Source organism: Haliaeetus albicilla, chromosome 8 (assembly GCF_947461875.1).
Source record: "Haliaeetus albicilla chromosome 8, bHalAlb1.1, whole genome shotgun sequence".
NCBI lineage: Eukaryota > Metazoa > Chordata > Aves > Accipitriformes > Accipitridae > Haliaeetus > Haliaeetus albicilla.
In genome coordinates, this window is record NC_091490.1 from 35,092,073 (window position 1) to 35,105,578 (window position 13,506).

The window sequence follows — 13,506 nt, forward strand, 5'->3', positions numbered from 1 at the left end:
GCTCCCCCTTGCCCCACGGCAGTGTGCACAGCACCCTGCTGGTGAGTGTGACGAGTGGTGTGAGGGCGAAGGCTTTTGTGATCATGCAACTTTTGGAGAATCTTCCCTTTTTTGCCCCCCCTTTCTCTTCCACTCCTCCTTTTCCTTTGCACTGCCTTCTCTTTCTCTTCCACCCCCCTAGCTTTTTGTGGCTTGTCAGCCTGATTTCCCCCCTCCTCCAATTCTTACTCATCTTTCTTGTGTCTTCTCCTACTCCATCTCCATCCTTCCTCGCTTACTCTCTTTTCCCCGGCTGGTACTTCTCCATCCCCTCACCTCTTCCCTCCCACGCACACCGCTCTCCCTGCTACACTTCTCCCCATCCCCATTCCCATCCCCATCCCCATTCCCATCCCCATTCTCATCCCCATTCCCATCCCCATCCCCATCCCCATCCCCATCCTCATCCCCATTCCTATCCCCATCCCCATCCCCATCCCCATTCCCATCCCCATCCCCATCCCCATCCCCATTCTCATCCCCATCCCCATTCCCATCCCCATCCCCATCCCCATCCCCATTCTCATCCCCATCCCCATTCCCATCCCCATCCCCATCCCCATTCCCATCCCCATCCCCATTCCCATCCCCATCCTCATCCCCATCCCCATTCCCATCCTCATCCCCATCCCCATCCCCATTCCCATCCCCATCCTCATCCCCATCCCCATTCTCATCCCCATCCCCATTCCCATCCCCATCCCCATCCCCATTCGCATCCCCATTCCCATCCCCATCCCCATTCCCATCCCCATTCCCATCCCCATCCCCATCCCCATTCGCATCCCCATTCCCATCCCCATCCCCATCCCCATCCCCATTCCCATCCCCATCCCCATCCCCATTCGCATCCCCATTCCCATCCCCATCCCCATTCCCATCCCCATTCCCATCCCCATCCCCATCCCCATTCGCATCCCCATTCCCATCCCCATCCCCATCCCCATCCCCATCCCCATTCCCATCCCCATCCCCATCCCCATTCCCATCCCCATTCCCATCCCCATCCCCATCCCCATCCCCATCCCCATTCCCATCCCCATTCCCATCCCCATCCCCATGCCAGCCAGCCCCAGAGAGTTCAGGATTCAAACTGGGGCTGTCCCAGATGGCTGCTGCTGCTGCCATCGCTTATGGGGGGGCTGGGCTGGAGATCCTCAGGGACGAAGGTGACACTTTGGGGTCCAAACCGACCCCCCGAAATGAGCAGAAAGAGTAAAACGAACCGGGCCGTCCCCGGCTGGGGGAACCCCGGCGCCACCGCTCCCCCCTCGCCCCCCCCCCCCGCGGGCCCGGCGGGCAGGGGCGGGGCCGCCCGCCCTCCGCCCCGCCCCTCCGCCCTCAGCCCCGCCCCGCCCCGCGCGGCGGTGGGCGGCGGCGGCGGTTGCCGTGGCGATGGCGCCTTGCCGGCGGCCGGTTGGCTGTCGGGCCGGCTGACGGCTGGGAGGCGGCGGCGGGGCGGCGGGACGGGGAAGATGGCGGCGGCGGCGGCGGAGGCGGCGGCGGCAGCGGCGGGGCGGCGCTGAGGAGGCCCGAGGCGGGCTGAGGAGTGGAGGGGCGGGCGGGCGGGGGCCCATGTGTGGCGGCGGCCCCCCCCCGCCCCCCACTACCGCCGGCGGCGGCGGCCCCTTCGCAGCCGAGCGCCGCTGAGGCGGCTCCGCGGGCGCAGAGCGAGCGCGGCCCCGGCCCGGCGGCGGCAGGATGAAGTTCGCCGAGCACCTCGCGGCGCACATCACCCCCGAGTGGCGGAAGCAGTACATCCAGTATGAGGTAGGGCCGCGCCGCCGCCTCGCCTCGCCTCGCCTCGCCCCGCTCCGCTCCGCTCCGCTCCCCCCGTGCTGCTCGGCGGGGAGCGGGGCTCGGCGCCGGGCTGGGGGGAGCGTGTGTGAAGCCAGCCCCGGTCCCCCGCGTCTCCTCGGGGCAGGGTGGTGGGTGCCCGGGAAGCGCCGCCCGAGCGGCACGGGTGTCCTCCGGAGCATACTGGCCGCTGGCCGTGCGGAGGGGGTGCGAGGCAGCTCCCCTGCCCGGCGGCGGTGTCTGGCGGCCGGCAGCTTCCCGCTGGTTTTCTCGGCGGCGAGGACGGTGTCAAAGCAACGTGTTTATCCGTCGCGGGGCTGGGGGGGGGGGAAGAGGTTACGGCTCTTGCCGTCCCCGTCCCCCCCCAAAGCTTGGGACCACTCGGAGGAAAAGCGCTGGGTGGCCGACTAATTAATTAATTGTTGCCTGTAACCTTCTGGCGTGGGACAAAGGTCAGAAGAGATGCGGAGCCGGCGGGACGGCAGTGCGGGGCTGTGCGGTGCCCGGCTGCCGGGCATCCTCCCCTCCGGACCCGGCCCGGGGGCCGGCCGCAGCCCTCGGCGCAGCCCTGCTCCCGGCAGCAGTCATTTTTCAGCACCACCGCCAGTTCTCTGCACGGGCGGGCAGAGGAGGGGTGACTTTGAGAGGCGGCTCTCAGCCTCCATCTGCGGCTCCCAAGGGCGAGACCGACGGGCGAGCTGGCTGGGCAGCACGGCACCCACCACCTTCTAGCTGGAGGCCGAGCCTTCCCTCCCTGCAAGCGTTGCCCTGTGAAGGGCCACAGTCTGGTTTGGTAACGCTAACCGCTTACCTGAGTGACTCGACACAGGGCAGTAAACCTGGCATCGATTGCCGCCTTCTTTTTTTTTCCTCTTAAGAGGCTAGCGAGGCTTTGCATCTCACTATTTCATACTTGATTTCAGGTGAACCGCTTGAATTGGGACATTTAGGAACACTGTTTGCACAAAGTTCTGCTGCATTAATCATGAATTATTTGCAGAATACAGCTTTTCAGTTTTTATTATGCCAGCTTTCTAAAGGTCACACTGATTGCTTAGTTTCACATTTATCATAGTGGTGCTTGACTTCAGTTTAACTAGATGAAGCCCAAGGTGGTTATTTGTAGTGAAACTATTTCCTATTTCAGCATTAGCAGTAAAAGTGGTTGGTGCCAGTGATTTCGGTCTTTTCCACAAGTAGTAATTAAGCCTAGACAACGGAAGGCTGATTATAGGAGAGCCATGATCAGCAAAACTTCTTGACTGATTGAGTCAGTCAAAACCATACAACATTTGTTATCATTTGAAGGCCTGTATTTTCTCTCTAGGACTATAATAGCAATTTATTTCTAGTATCTCTATTAATCTGTCTGCATTTGCAAGGAAAATCACATTTATCTTAGCTTGCTTTGTTATAATGTTGAATTTGAAAAGTTTATGTCTGCCTTTTTCACCGTTCCTTTGTTTTCCTTTGCCTGACTGCAAAGTAATGGATGTTTAAATAAAAATGGCAGTCAGATTGGACTTTAGAACAAAATTGTGATCTCCTTGAGTTTTTTGTAGAACTAGATGACCAAATAATGCATCAGTCTTTGAGAAGGAGGAAAACCATTGTCTTGATAAAGTACCAGCTTAGTTCTGCATCATGTCTCCGATGGGTTATCCGTGCGAGAGTTGTTTTCTGTTCCTGGAAACAGAAAACTTGCATGTTTTCCTAAGAGAAGCATTGGAGGTAGGTTGGAAGGGAAGGCAAGGAGGAAATAGAGGGGTGAAAGATTTGGCGGCATGCTGACCAGACAGATGTAGGGGGAGGGTAAAGGAGACTCAGTGAACTATGACACCCTGATTAATGTGTGAAGAACTCTGCTGCTTATTGGCCACTGTTTTCATTATAGGAGGTTAATTTTCAGATGTTTTAACTAGGACAGTATTATTATATCATTCTCCCTTCCTCCATCCCAATTTAAAATAAAGGTAGATTTCAGTAAAAACTTCCTTCAAGCTGTTACTCTTTCTAGACTTTAAGTAATCGCCTCCTTGGATAGATAGCTTAACCTAGAGTGAATGAAAATAAAAACCCCACCCTCCTTTTTACTAATAAGTTTCAAAACTCTTTGTTTCCCTTGTTGCAGCTGGCTGAATGTGAGTCAGCCTCCGGCTCATGCATATTACAGTAATGGAATAGTCTGGCATTTATTATTCAGTAACTGGTGGTCGTGTGGGTGCGGTGCATAAAAGGCCAGAGCTACCTCAGTTTACTTGTTGATTATACTTGAGGCAAAAAGCATACAGCCCTCCTTTGTCAACAAAAATTCCGAGCTGTTGATTACCAAACATAAGACTGAATGCTGCTTGCGTTACTTGTGTGCAGTATTGCTTACAGCATGCATCACAGTAAAGTTTTCAAAAATTATTTGTATATTTAATAGCATTATAATGCTTCTTGATCTGACAGTTTATCTCTTTTCCTTCTTAATTAAAACAGTAATCAAGCACTGTTTCAGAGTGAATGATCTTGTTGTGTAGGATTTTAACTCTGAAAAGATTATTCCTGTTTCCAGGGACTTCCCGTGTCAAGTTCATGATGCTGATGAAAGGACTAGAAGATGGTATAGAAATTGCTTTCTTGAAGTCATTCTATATCATAAAGCTTACATGTAGTCATCTTATTTTTCTGATCTGATATTTGTAGTTATTTCCATTGGAGAGCAGGTGACTGATGCAGTCAGCCCCGAAGTGTGGTAAGACCCAGGTAATTTGTGAGATCCTCACCAGGTGATGTGTCTCTGGTTTGATGGGATGCACAGTGAGCATGGCTACGAGAAGCTTTGCCTCGCATAAATTGCCAGTCAAACTAGGAGGAGGGTGTAATCTGTTGCTGATAACGTCAGGAAGAATAAGACTGTTGTGTTTTGAATACCTAAAAACGTAGTTTCACTTTCAGATGGTCTTTAACAATTTACAGTCCTCAAAGTTCTTACCATTAATGTGATCTTTCCTTCCAACAGTAATCTGTTTAAGTATTATAACTGTGCTTGTAGGAAGTATGGAAGTTACCTGGGCTTAGGGCAGATACTTGGTCAGTGTAAGAGCTTTAGAGAGAGAAAAATCCACTAATTTTTCTTTAAACAGGCAAAAAGAAGGTATACTTTGATAGCTATGACTTAGTCTTATTTTCTTTTAGCAAAAGCTCTGCAGTGACCATTGCTGTACGTCTGCTTTTTGAGAAAGAGCACTTGGCTTGTAGAAAAGAAGAAAAATGATGACGTATGCTATTCTGTTTCATTCAGCCTTTCACAAAGACATTTGCCATGACTGAGTCAATGTTAACATGGAGCTTTACGCAAAGGTTGATTGATTTGATTTGACTTTCCATTCCAAATTTCCATTCTGAAGATTGCGTGAAAGCATGTAAATTTTATGTCACGTTTACTACGCAAACTCCGTTCCCAGTTGATGGTTCTTGAAGCCTCAATCAGTGCAAATGGTCGGGAGGGCTTTATGTGAGGACCGGTGGCAATAACGTAGCACATAATCCCAATGTAAAGGGGCATTTTTACTGTTGAAGTACTGAGTGTCATTATCAGGCTGCTCCCTGGATGTGATTGAGTTTAAAACAATGTATTGACAAATGCTTAATTTGTGGAAATGCTTGTAAATTATGTTAAACGCCAAACATGCCAAAGTTTTAAACAACTTTGGTCCTGGTTTCAACGGCTGTCGTCTGAAAACTTCCTATTTGTTAGGAGTAACGTTTCAAGTTTCTGCACCCACTACCTCCTCTGTGCAAAAACCGCAGCAGAGGGGAGCAGCTGTTTCAGAGGATCATTCACCCTGCCCAGTCCGTGGGGTGCTGGCTGCCTCACGCACGTACCTGGGCACTCGGCTCCCACGGCTGCTGCGTCCACAGTGCGGAGCAGACAGGTTCTGGCCGTGCAGCCAGGCAGTGACCTGTGGATGTGCCCTGACCCTGGCAGTGGCAGTGAAAAGGTTTGCTCACCTTGTCTTAGGGGATCTGGCAGTGTATCTTCTTCTGTTAAGTTAGTAGCCTTTTCCTAGCCAGTTAAATTACTGCTGCGGCATGCACTGCTTCAGTGGACTTCCTGTCTTAAAACCTTAAGTTTTGGACCATTCATTTGCTCTTCAGGTCCTGTGGTGTAAAGATAAAATACGAAACCAAACAAAGTCCCATCTTCTTGTGTCAGACAACAGAATTTTCTTTTTCACGTAGTCAGTACTGAACAAATTAAGGTAACTCCTAGATGAATTTCAGCTGATGCTTTTTTGCTAAGAGCGTGCTTCACTGCATTTAATGTGCATTTTTTGATGCAGTGAAATTGTTGGGTTGCTAGTCCTCTGTTTATCCACAAACCATGCTGCAGATTTCCTTTGCTCTCGTGTCCACCTCTGGAGTGCTTTTTAGGAGAAAGAGGAGAGCGTTGGTTTGTCTGCTCAGACTTCTAAATGTAAGTGTACGTCTACATGTCTGGTTGATGGAAATTCAGTGGAGTTTTACAGTTGCCAGATGGTAGTTTTGTTTCAGTTAATTTGGCCTGAATTTGTTTATCTGGATGCAGAAGTCTGATGGTATTTTTAAAGAAAAAGTGCTTAATACTTTTGAAATTGCAGCATCTGGGGAAGGAGGAGAATCAGAAGAGTTATTACAGGTGCAAAGTTCATGGGAGAGATGGGTAAAAGGTACAAGCAGGTGACTTCCCTTTTAAGGAGACTTCAGGTTTTGAGTACTTTTGCCTTTGGAGGCAAACTCAGGTTGCTGAGTTTTAGAAATCATTTCTCTGAGACACAACCTCCAGCAGGAAGTAGGTGGGGAAAACGAAACTGATAGCTGAGGTAGCCTGCTTGTCTTTGGAGTCTCTCTTCCAGAAACAGGCTTTCAGTTTTTGGGAGATGGCCAATTCTGCTCGTCAAAGCCTGCTTCATGATAGGCAGTTCACACCCAGGCTTGCCACCTCCTGACACAAATCTGTTGTGCTATTTCACTGTTTGTCCTTCTGGGTGTTTAGCGGACGAGCTTAGGAGAGCATAAGCGGTTTGAAAGCTACTCATTTAAAACAATGGTTTTGGTTGAGCGTTTTAAGGTTTTTGTCCTTGAATTTGTTCACTGTTAAGATCTGACAGTTCCATTTTTAAGTGTGTTTTCATTCTGCCTTTTTTTTTGTTGTTGTTCTGTGATACACGTTTATCAAGTTTGCTGTGGGTGCAAGGTGTATCACTAGCACAATTTAAAGTAAGGAAGTAACCCTTTTTGTCTAGTTTGAGGGCAGAAAGAGTAATTCTTAAACATTTGACAGTGGTGGGTAATCTTTTGAAACAATCATTTCCAAAATTCTGTAACCTAGAGGACTAAATACTTTAGGTGTGAAGGAGCACTGAGCCTTTCACTTTCAGGTTATTGGTTTACTTATATAGGTCAGGTAAGCAGCAGCGAAATCTGCCAGATTGTAATGTGTCAGTCTGCATGGGGAGAGAGGTCTGCGGGATGACCGACACCTTCAGCTTTCAAGATTGTTTAGCACAGAACTGTCAGTGGTGTTGTCCTTTCTAATTTGTTTTTTAAAAGTGACTGATAAAACCAGAGATAGGAAGTACACTGCAAGTTTACCTCTGGGTGGGTTAAGGAATGGAGTTCTTACTATAGTGACTTTCAATTTGCTGTCTCTTCAGGTTTGTTTATCCTATGTTGTGTGGTTGTGGTTCATGGAAAAAGTTACAGGTAGGTGAGGATGACGAGCAGGATGAAAAAGGGGAAAGGCTTTTTGACCACTTGGTGCATGGAGGCAGATCATGCGCTGCTGGCCAGTGAGTCATGAGGGAAAAGGACTGAAGTGGGCAGTGTTCAGGAGGAACTTTAAAAAAGCACCAAGGGTAGAGGAGAGCTGTGCCGTTGGAACAAGGATCATTCAGTAGTGGCTCAGTTGGGAAAACAATTATGCAAGTGACCTTTGTTGAGACCTCTGTGGACTCGGGAATTAGACCTTTGAGAGATGTCTGAGCTGCTGGTGTAGCCTGCCATCTAGGATATCTTGTAATAAACAGACATGTCCTTTAGACCTTATATTTACTTAACAGGATCCTAACTGCCATGTATCAACAGTGCTGAGTTTCCAGCTGCTGAGCTTGTGGGTTTTGCCTTGAGGATATTAGGGAATTTGTTATTTAGGCTGTGATGTTTTGACTGGTGCAGGGGGACACACAGATGGGCACACAAGCTGGTAAATCCAGAGGTATGGGATTATAGAAGTATAGGATATGTTGGGAAACGGACAGAACAGACAGGAACTCGAAAGACCTGAATGACTTCTCTGTGTTAGACTTCTGTGGGTTCAAAACTGAGGGAATAAAATCTAGTTTTTGCAGCAGCTGCATGTGATGAACACTCATGTGCAGTGTGTGTGTTAAGATGCCTGTCTTTATCAAGTGATGTGGGGTGTGTGTAAACAAATCACTTGGCAGTAGGAATGGACCCTTTTTGGTGGCTTCTAGCTCCAAAATTATGGTTCAACCTATTCTTTCAGCCATTGATCTGAATTCAGTTTATTTGATTCTTCCTTGCGCTTCGGATGTGAGAAAAAGCAAATCTTTAGTCTACGGCTGGAATAATACTAGCATCTTAATAACTGCCTGAAAAGAGGTCTTCTGAAAAGGAGCTGCAAGTGATGAGGTTTCTGATGCGGTGCCTCCCTCCTGGCTCTGGTAATGGAAGGGGTTACTGCCAGGGGTGCTTGATATTTAGCTGTAGGACCACCTTGCTTCCTGGTCCTGCTGCCTGCACTGCTCTTCTCTTGCACCAGCAGTCTGAGCGTAGGTGAGTGGCTTGTTTCTGTGGTCTCTGGGAGGTAGCTCACGGTGCCTTTAAGACCTGAAGACCTGGTTAAATAATTCTGGCTGGTGTTAGTGTTGTCCTTCAGTTTCCACCTCAAGAGGAGGCCGTCACCCCTGGTTCTCTAATCTCCTTCGTCATGTTGTCTTCAGCTTTTAGAATGTATGTGTAGTTCTGTACTCCTATATAACTGTGATAAGAAATCCCTGAGGCTGCTTTTCCTCCATTTGCCTTGACAAACTCCTTTCTGTGTCATGCAACAGTTTTTGTTTGTTTTGTTTTTTTCTAAATGTAAAACCTTCAACATCCTACCAGCCGGGAAACACTTTTCCAAAGGAAAATGTTGAAAGATACAGTTGGAATAAATTTTATAGATTAGTAAGGTAACAGGCTTTAGACAAAACAGTCAGTAAACATGAACTTGTGTTTCTTTTGTTAATATAAATACATGTGATAGTATTGACATCACGTACCATAGCTTTCTGTGTCAGTCTGGAGGATAAAAGAGCTTTAATTGCTTTTGTTTTCAAACAGGTGTATCAAAACAATATAATTTTTTTTTAATACTAACTGTATTCCTTGTTCTCTCCCTCTCCCTTACAGGCTTTGAAGGAGATGTTATATGCAGCTGTGGACCAGGCCCCTTCTATAGAAGGTAAGCAAATTGTAACTGAGAATTATATTTTTCTTGGCATTGGGTGCTGGACACAATAGTCCTGCTACATTTCTGTCCTCTGTCCTCCTAAATTGGTAAACTTAATATACTGATGAGCAAATGCCTGACATTTCACAGCCTGCATGCTATTTTTGATTGTTGGAACTCTTTGTCCTCTGTCATTAGGACAATAAATGTCTTTGTATAGTTTGGGACTTCAGCAGCTGGATTCCTCTTGCTTATAAGGGCATTCACTGGTGGAAGTACTTTCTTCATCACTTGAGAATAGACCTTTGTTTTTCTGTGACAGCTAGCCACTTCGGGAGATAATTGTGCTAGAGATACACTGGTTCCTGGTTTTTTACTGGTGATTTGAACTGGAAGAGTCTCGTCCTTGCGTTCTGTGTCCTCCCTGAATGCTGTGCTACTTCTCGTATGTGCACGAGTATATTTTCTTGTTTGCCTGTGTTTATTGCCACTGAGTTCTCTAGATTATTTTAGTACAGCATTTGGTTTTAAGCTCACTGCACTTTGAATAGTTTGTTTAATTAAGTGATGATCTATGCAAAATTTCTCAATAGAGCCCGTTACTTTCTTTATCTTTCTTGTTCCTTTTGTTGTCTTTGACGTGCTGAATAGTTTTTGCCTTTATGTTGCTTCACTCCCTACTTTCTTGCCCTTCATGTGGATTTCAAACTGCTTTTTAACCTCCTTACCTTTGCTGTTTTCACTTTGATTGCAGTGCAATGTTAATTTCACTAAACTCTTTGAATGTGGCTCTGGGCTTCTTTCTTGCATGTTTATAGAGCAGAAGAACAACTGCTGCTTCTAGTGTAGGCAGTTGGCTGACATGAATAATGCCAGTCACTATTAATGTTAGCTAATTAACTACTTTCTTTGTGTCAATTAGAATTGGGAAATGAGGTATGACATAGTTAAAATAATGTGGAAGATTAATTTTTTTGATTTAATTCTACCTGCTTTTTGATTAGAATTTTAAAACAAAACCTGCAATAGTTAATAGACTAAGTGTGTGTGTGATGGGGCAATCTTTCCTTATACTCTTCAGAGGCACAATCTAAGCTGAAAACTTCATTGAAGCAATGCTCAGGCAGGTATAATCTTTAGGTTTAACCTGATACTTAGTTGGTCACTTGACTCAGCCTGCTAATTTTGTTAAATCAATCATCCTTTTCCCTAAAGTGCAGGTCCTAGAACTAGATTTTTAAAGGTTATGGTCATAGTATCATCTAAAAATATATGGGTTATCCTTGGAAAACTGAGGAAAACTTGCCAGTGGTATACTAGCAAAAGAGGAAAATGGTGCTTTATTTTTTTGAGTGATGAAATTGCTTAAAACCTATGCACAAACCTTTCTCCCCGACAGCATAAAACCAGTTTTCTAGCTAAGAGGAACTGAAGTGTTCTGTGTAGGCCAAACTGACTATCTGTATTAACTTTTTAAGAGAATTTACTAATTTTGTTGAAAATACAGCATTAGTTTTATGGAAGACTGGAGCATTTACAAGATTTTTCTTTCTTCTGTCCATCAGTTTATTATTGGCAATGGGAGCAAATGGTGTCTGTGCTAATAAAATTTTGTAGTCTAATGTTTGAATGTGACTGGGTTTTGCTTGTGGTACATAGGATTTCAAGGTGGACTTTGAGTTGCTAGCCGTAAAACTCCAAAGTGTTATAATTCAGCATTTTGATTTCTTTTTTTCAATGCTTTCAATGTGCTGTGATGTCTGTGTGTAAACATACTTGGCAAAGGAAGAGATGGTGAGGAATAAAATGGTACACTATTATATTTATGCCCTTTTAAATGTTAAAAGAATTTTAACTTGCGCTTATGCCTCCTTTGCTTTCAGAACCTCAACAAAAGGAAAGTAATGACTTAAGACACTTTTTATAAGTAGAACAATGTTCTGTTCACTTTTTGTGGATCAGGTCTCTTCCTCTGTACTGTAGAGAACAAAGTAATCCAAACCACCTTGAACCACTCATATTTAACTCTGTCTTGCCTGAATCACCTTTAAGTAGAGAGCAGCTATACCAATTCTTTCACCTTTTGTTCGTTAAGTGAATGTGAGTATGTGCATGGTGGTTGGATTTTTTTAAGTTTGTTTTCAGTGTGTTCTTTCCCTCTCTTATTCTCTGCTTAGGCTCTGTTTTGCTTTTTAGTCTCTGGGTTCCTCTCTGAAAACTGTGTGTTGCTCAGGATGGGGCCAGACTATTTGCGCTGGAGTGACTGAGCTGTTTGTACGGGCAGGTCTGAGCCAGTGGATTGTTCTGCTGTTGCCCATAGGAGTGCAGAGGTGACAGAGGGAAGGCAGATGTCTTTCCATGAGCTACAGCTTTAGGAAAGGCTTGTATTGGAAATGAGTCAACACTGGGTATTTCTTCATTCCTGTTGCTCGCTTCTTTCTCCTTAAAGCCCTTCTGCCTTTGTTCGTAGAAGCCTTAGGGCAGGGTTAGTGTGTGACTGCATACAAACTGTGCCCAAAACATTGCTCTAGTCCCTATCAGAGGAGATGGAGCAAGTTCCTTGAACTTTGTGGAGGATGTAGCAGCTATTGTCAGGGCCTGGCTGTTGTCCTGCATATTTTCAGTTTAATATGGATTTTGTGATGGATACTTCTGTGTTATTTTGAGCTTAGCACAGAACCTACAGGAGCGTGCTACTGAAACTCAGTTTTCCACTATGAGGCTAATGGAATCTCATTTTAGACTGGTCTAACTAAAACCCATTTTCTAATTGATCTAGTTGATCACAGACACTGTAGACACACACAGTTGTTTTTGATTTACCTTACATATATTGTAAAGCTAATCTTCGGTTAATACATTGGACTGTGAAGAAAAGGGAGTTTTGTATACCAAAGCTGAGGCTATTCCTAGTTCTTACTCTGCTCAGCTGGATGTGTAATTCAGGACTTGTGAATGAGTTTCTTAGATTTCTGCTGCAGGCTGCTTACTATGTCAGTTGGTAAAATTTGTATACATACAGAAATACTTTGTATGGCTTAGTAGTATGCTGGAAGCATTTTGGAAACCCTTTAAAACAACGATAAAATAGTGCTACCCAACCAGGGCATGTTGTAAGTAATAGGCAAGACAGGTAATAGCTGAACCATCCATTGTTAATAGTTTTCATTGGCTTTGTATTTAGGAATCTCCTGTTTGTGGTTGGGACGTGGGTAAACACAGCTGACTTCAGAATGACTCTTAAGCTCTGCAGCTGATGGTCCTAGTGCTACTTTAGTGGACAAAGTATTGCTGTGAAGAGTATCTTGGCTCTAAATTGTGCAATTTTTACTCTGCTTATTATCTGGTTATATGGTGACGCTTCTCATTGTGCTACATTGAATCATACCTATATCTATCTGCTTTTTCCTATTTTCAGGTAATAAACACAGACTGCAATGTTAACCAAAACCCCTGTAGATGTGAATAAGCAAAATGTGTCAAGGCTGTATGAGAGGAGGAAATTGTTTATAGCTGTCCCCTGACACTATTGCAAGGTGCTGTGGCTCCCTGTGTTTCATGAAAGTTATACCAGATTGTATGCATGTCTTTTTTGGCAGTTGCTAGCTGTACACATAGATTTCTTTAATCTGATCAAAGATATGTTTTTTTTTTCCTGCCTGTGTACTTTGTAATGACAGTTTTCTATATGCCAGTGTTACTCCTCCAGATGCTCATCATCTTTTTACAAGGCCTTCCCTGATGAAACTTGCACCATCCTTCCACTTGAGCAACATCTGTACAAAATTAGTGTTTAGTCTGTTAATTCAATCTCATACACATCACTAGAAGAAGTATCAAATGATGCTTGATTCCTGGCTGTATGATGGGACTTGCTTGAATTTCTGGAGAATTCTTTGATGTGTGTTTGCTTTGTTAGCTGTTTGCTATGTGGGGCTTACTGTTACCGGAGCAGTCTGGATGAATTGATGCTGCAATGATGTTATTCTCGGCTTCTGAGTCCTCATGGCGCAGCAGGAAGGCCTGCATGCAAGCATGCCAGTGTGAGCAGGCAGCCTTCCTTGACCCTGAGCTACCTTTAGGAAGAATCTGTGACAATTTAGAGGTGAAAACTCAGCATAGCACTTGTTTTCTCTGAGGCAGAATGTCCAGTATTGCAAAAGCATGAAATACTGACCTCCCCGAGT

At 45.5% G+C, this 13,506-nt stretch overlaps 1 protein-coding gene across 1 annotated transcript in view; it reads left to right on the forward strand.

The window, feature by feature from the left end:
* The first annotated feature begins 1,513 nt into the window (after positions 1-1,513).
* XPR1 (xenotropic and polytropic retrovirus receptor 1) overlaps positions 1,514-13,506 on the forward strand; it is a 119,888-nt gene continuing 107,895 nt past the window's right edge. Inside the window, exons 1-2 of the mRNA XM_069789732.1 lie at positions 1,514-1,809; positions 9,280-9,331. Coding sequence (XP_069645833.1) covers positions 1,741-1,809; positions 9,280-9,331 — 121 coding nt within the window. The 5' untranslated portion in view covers positions 1,514-1,740. The remainder of the gene's footprint in view (positions 1,810-9,279; positions 9,332-13,506) is intronic.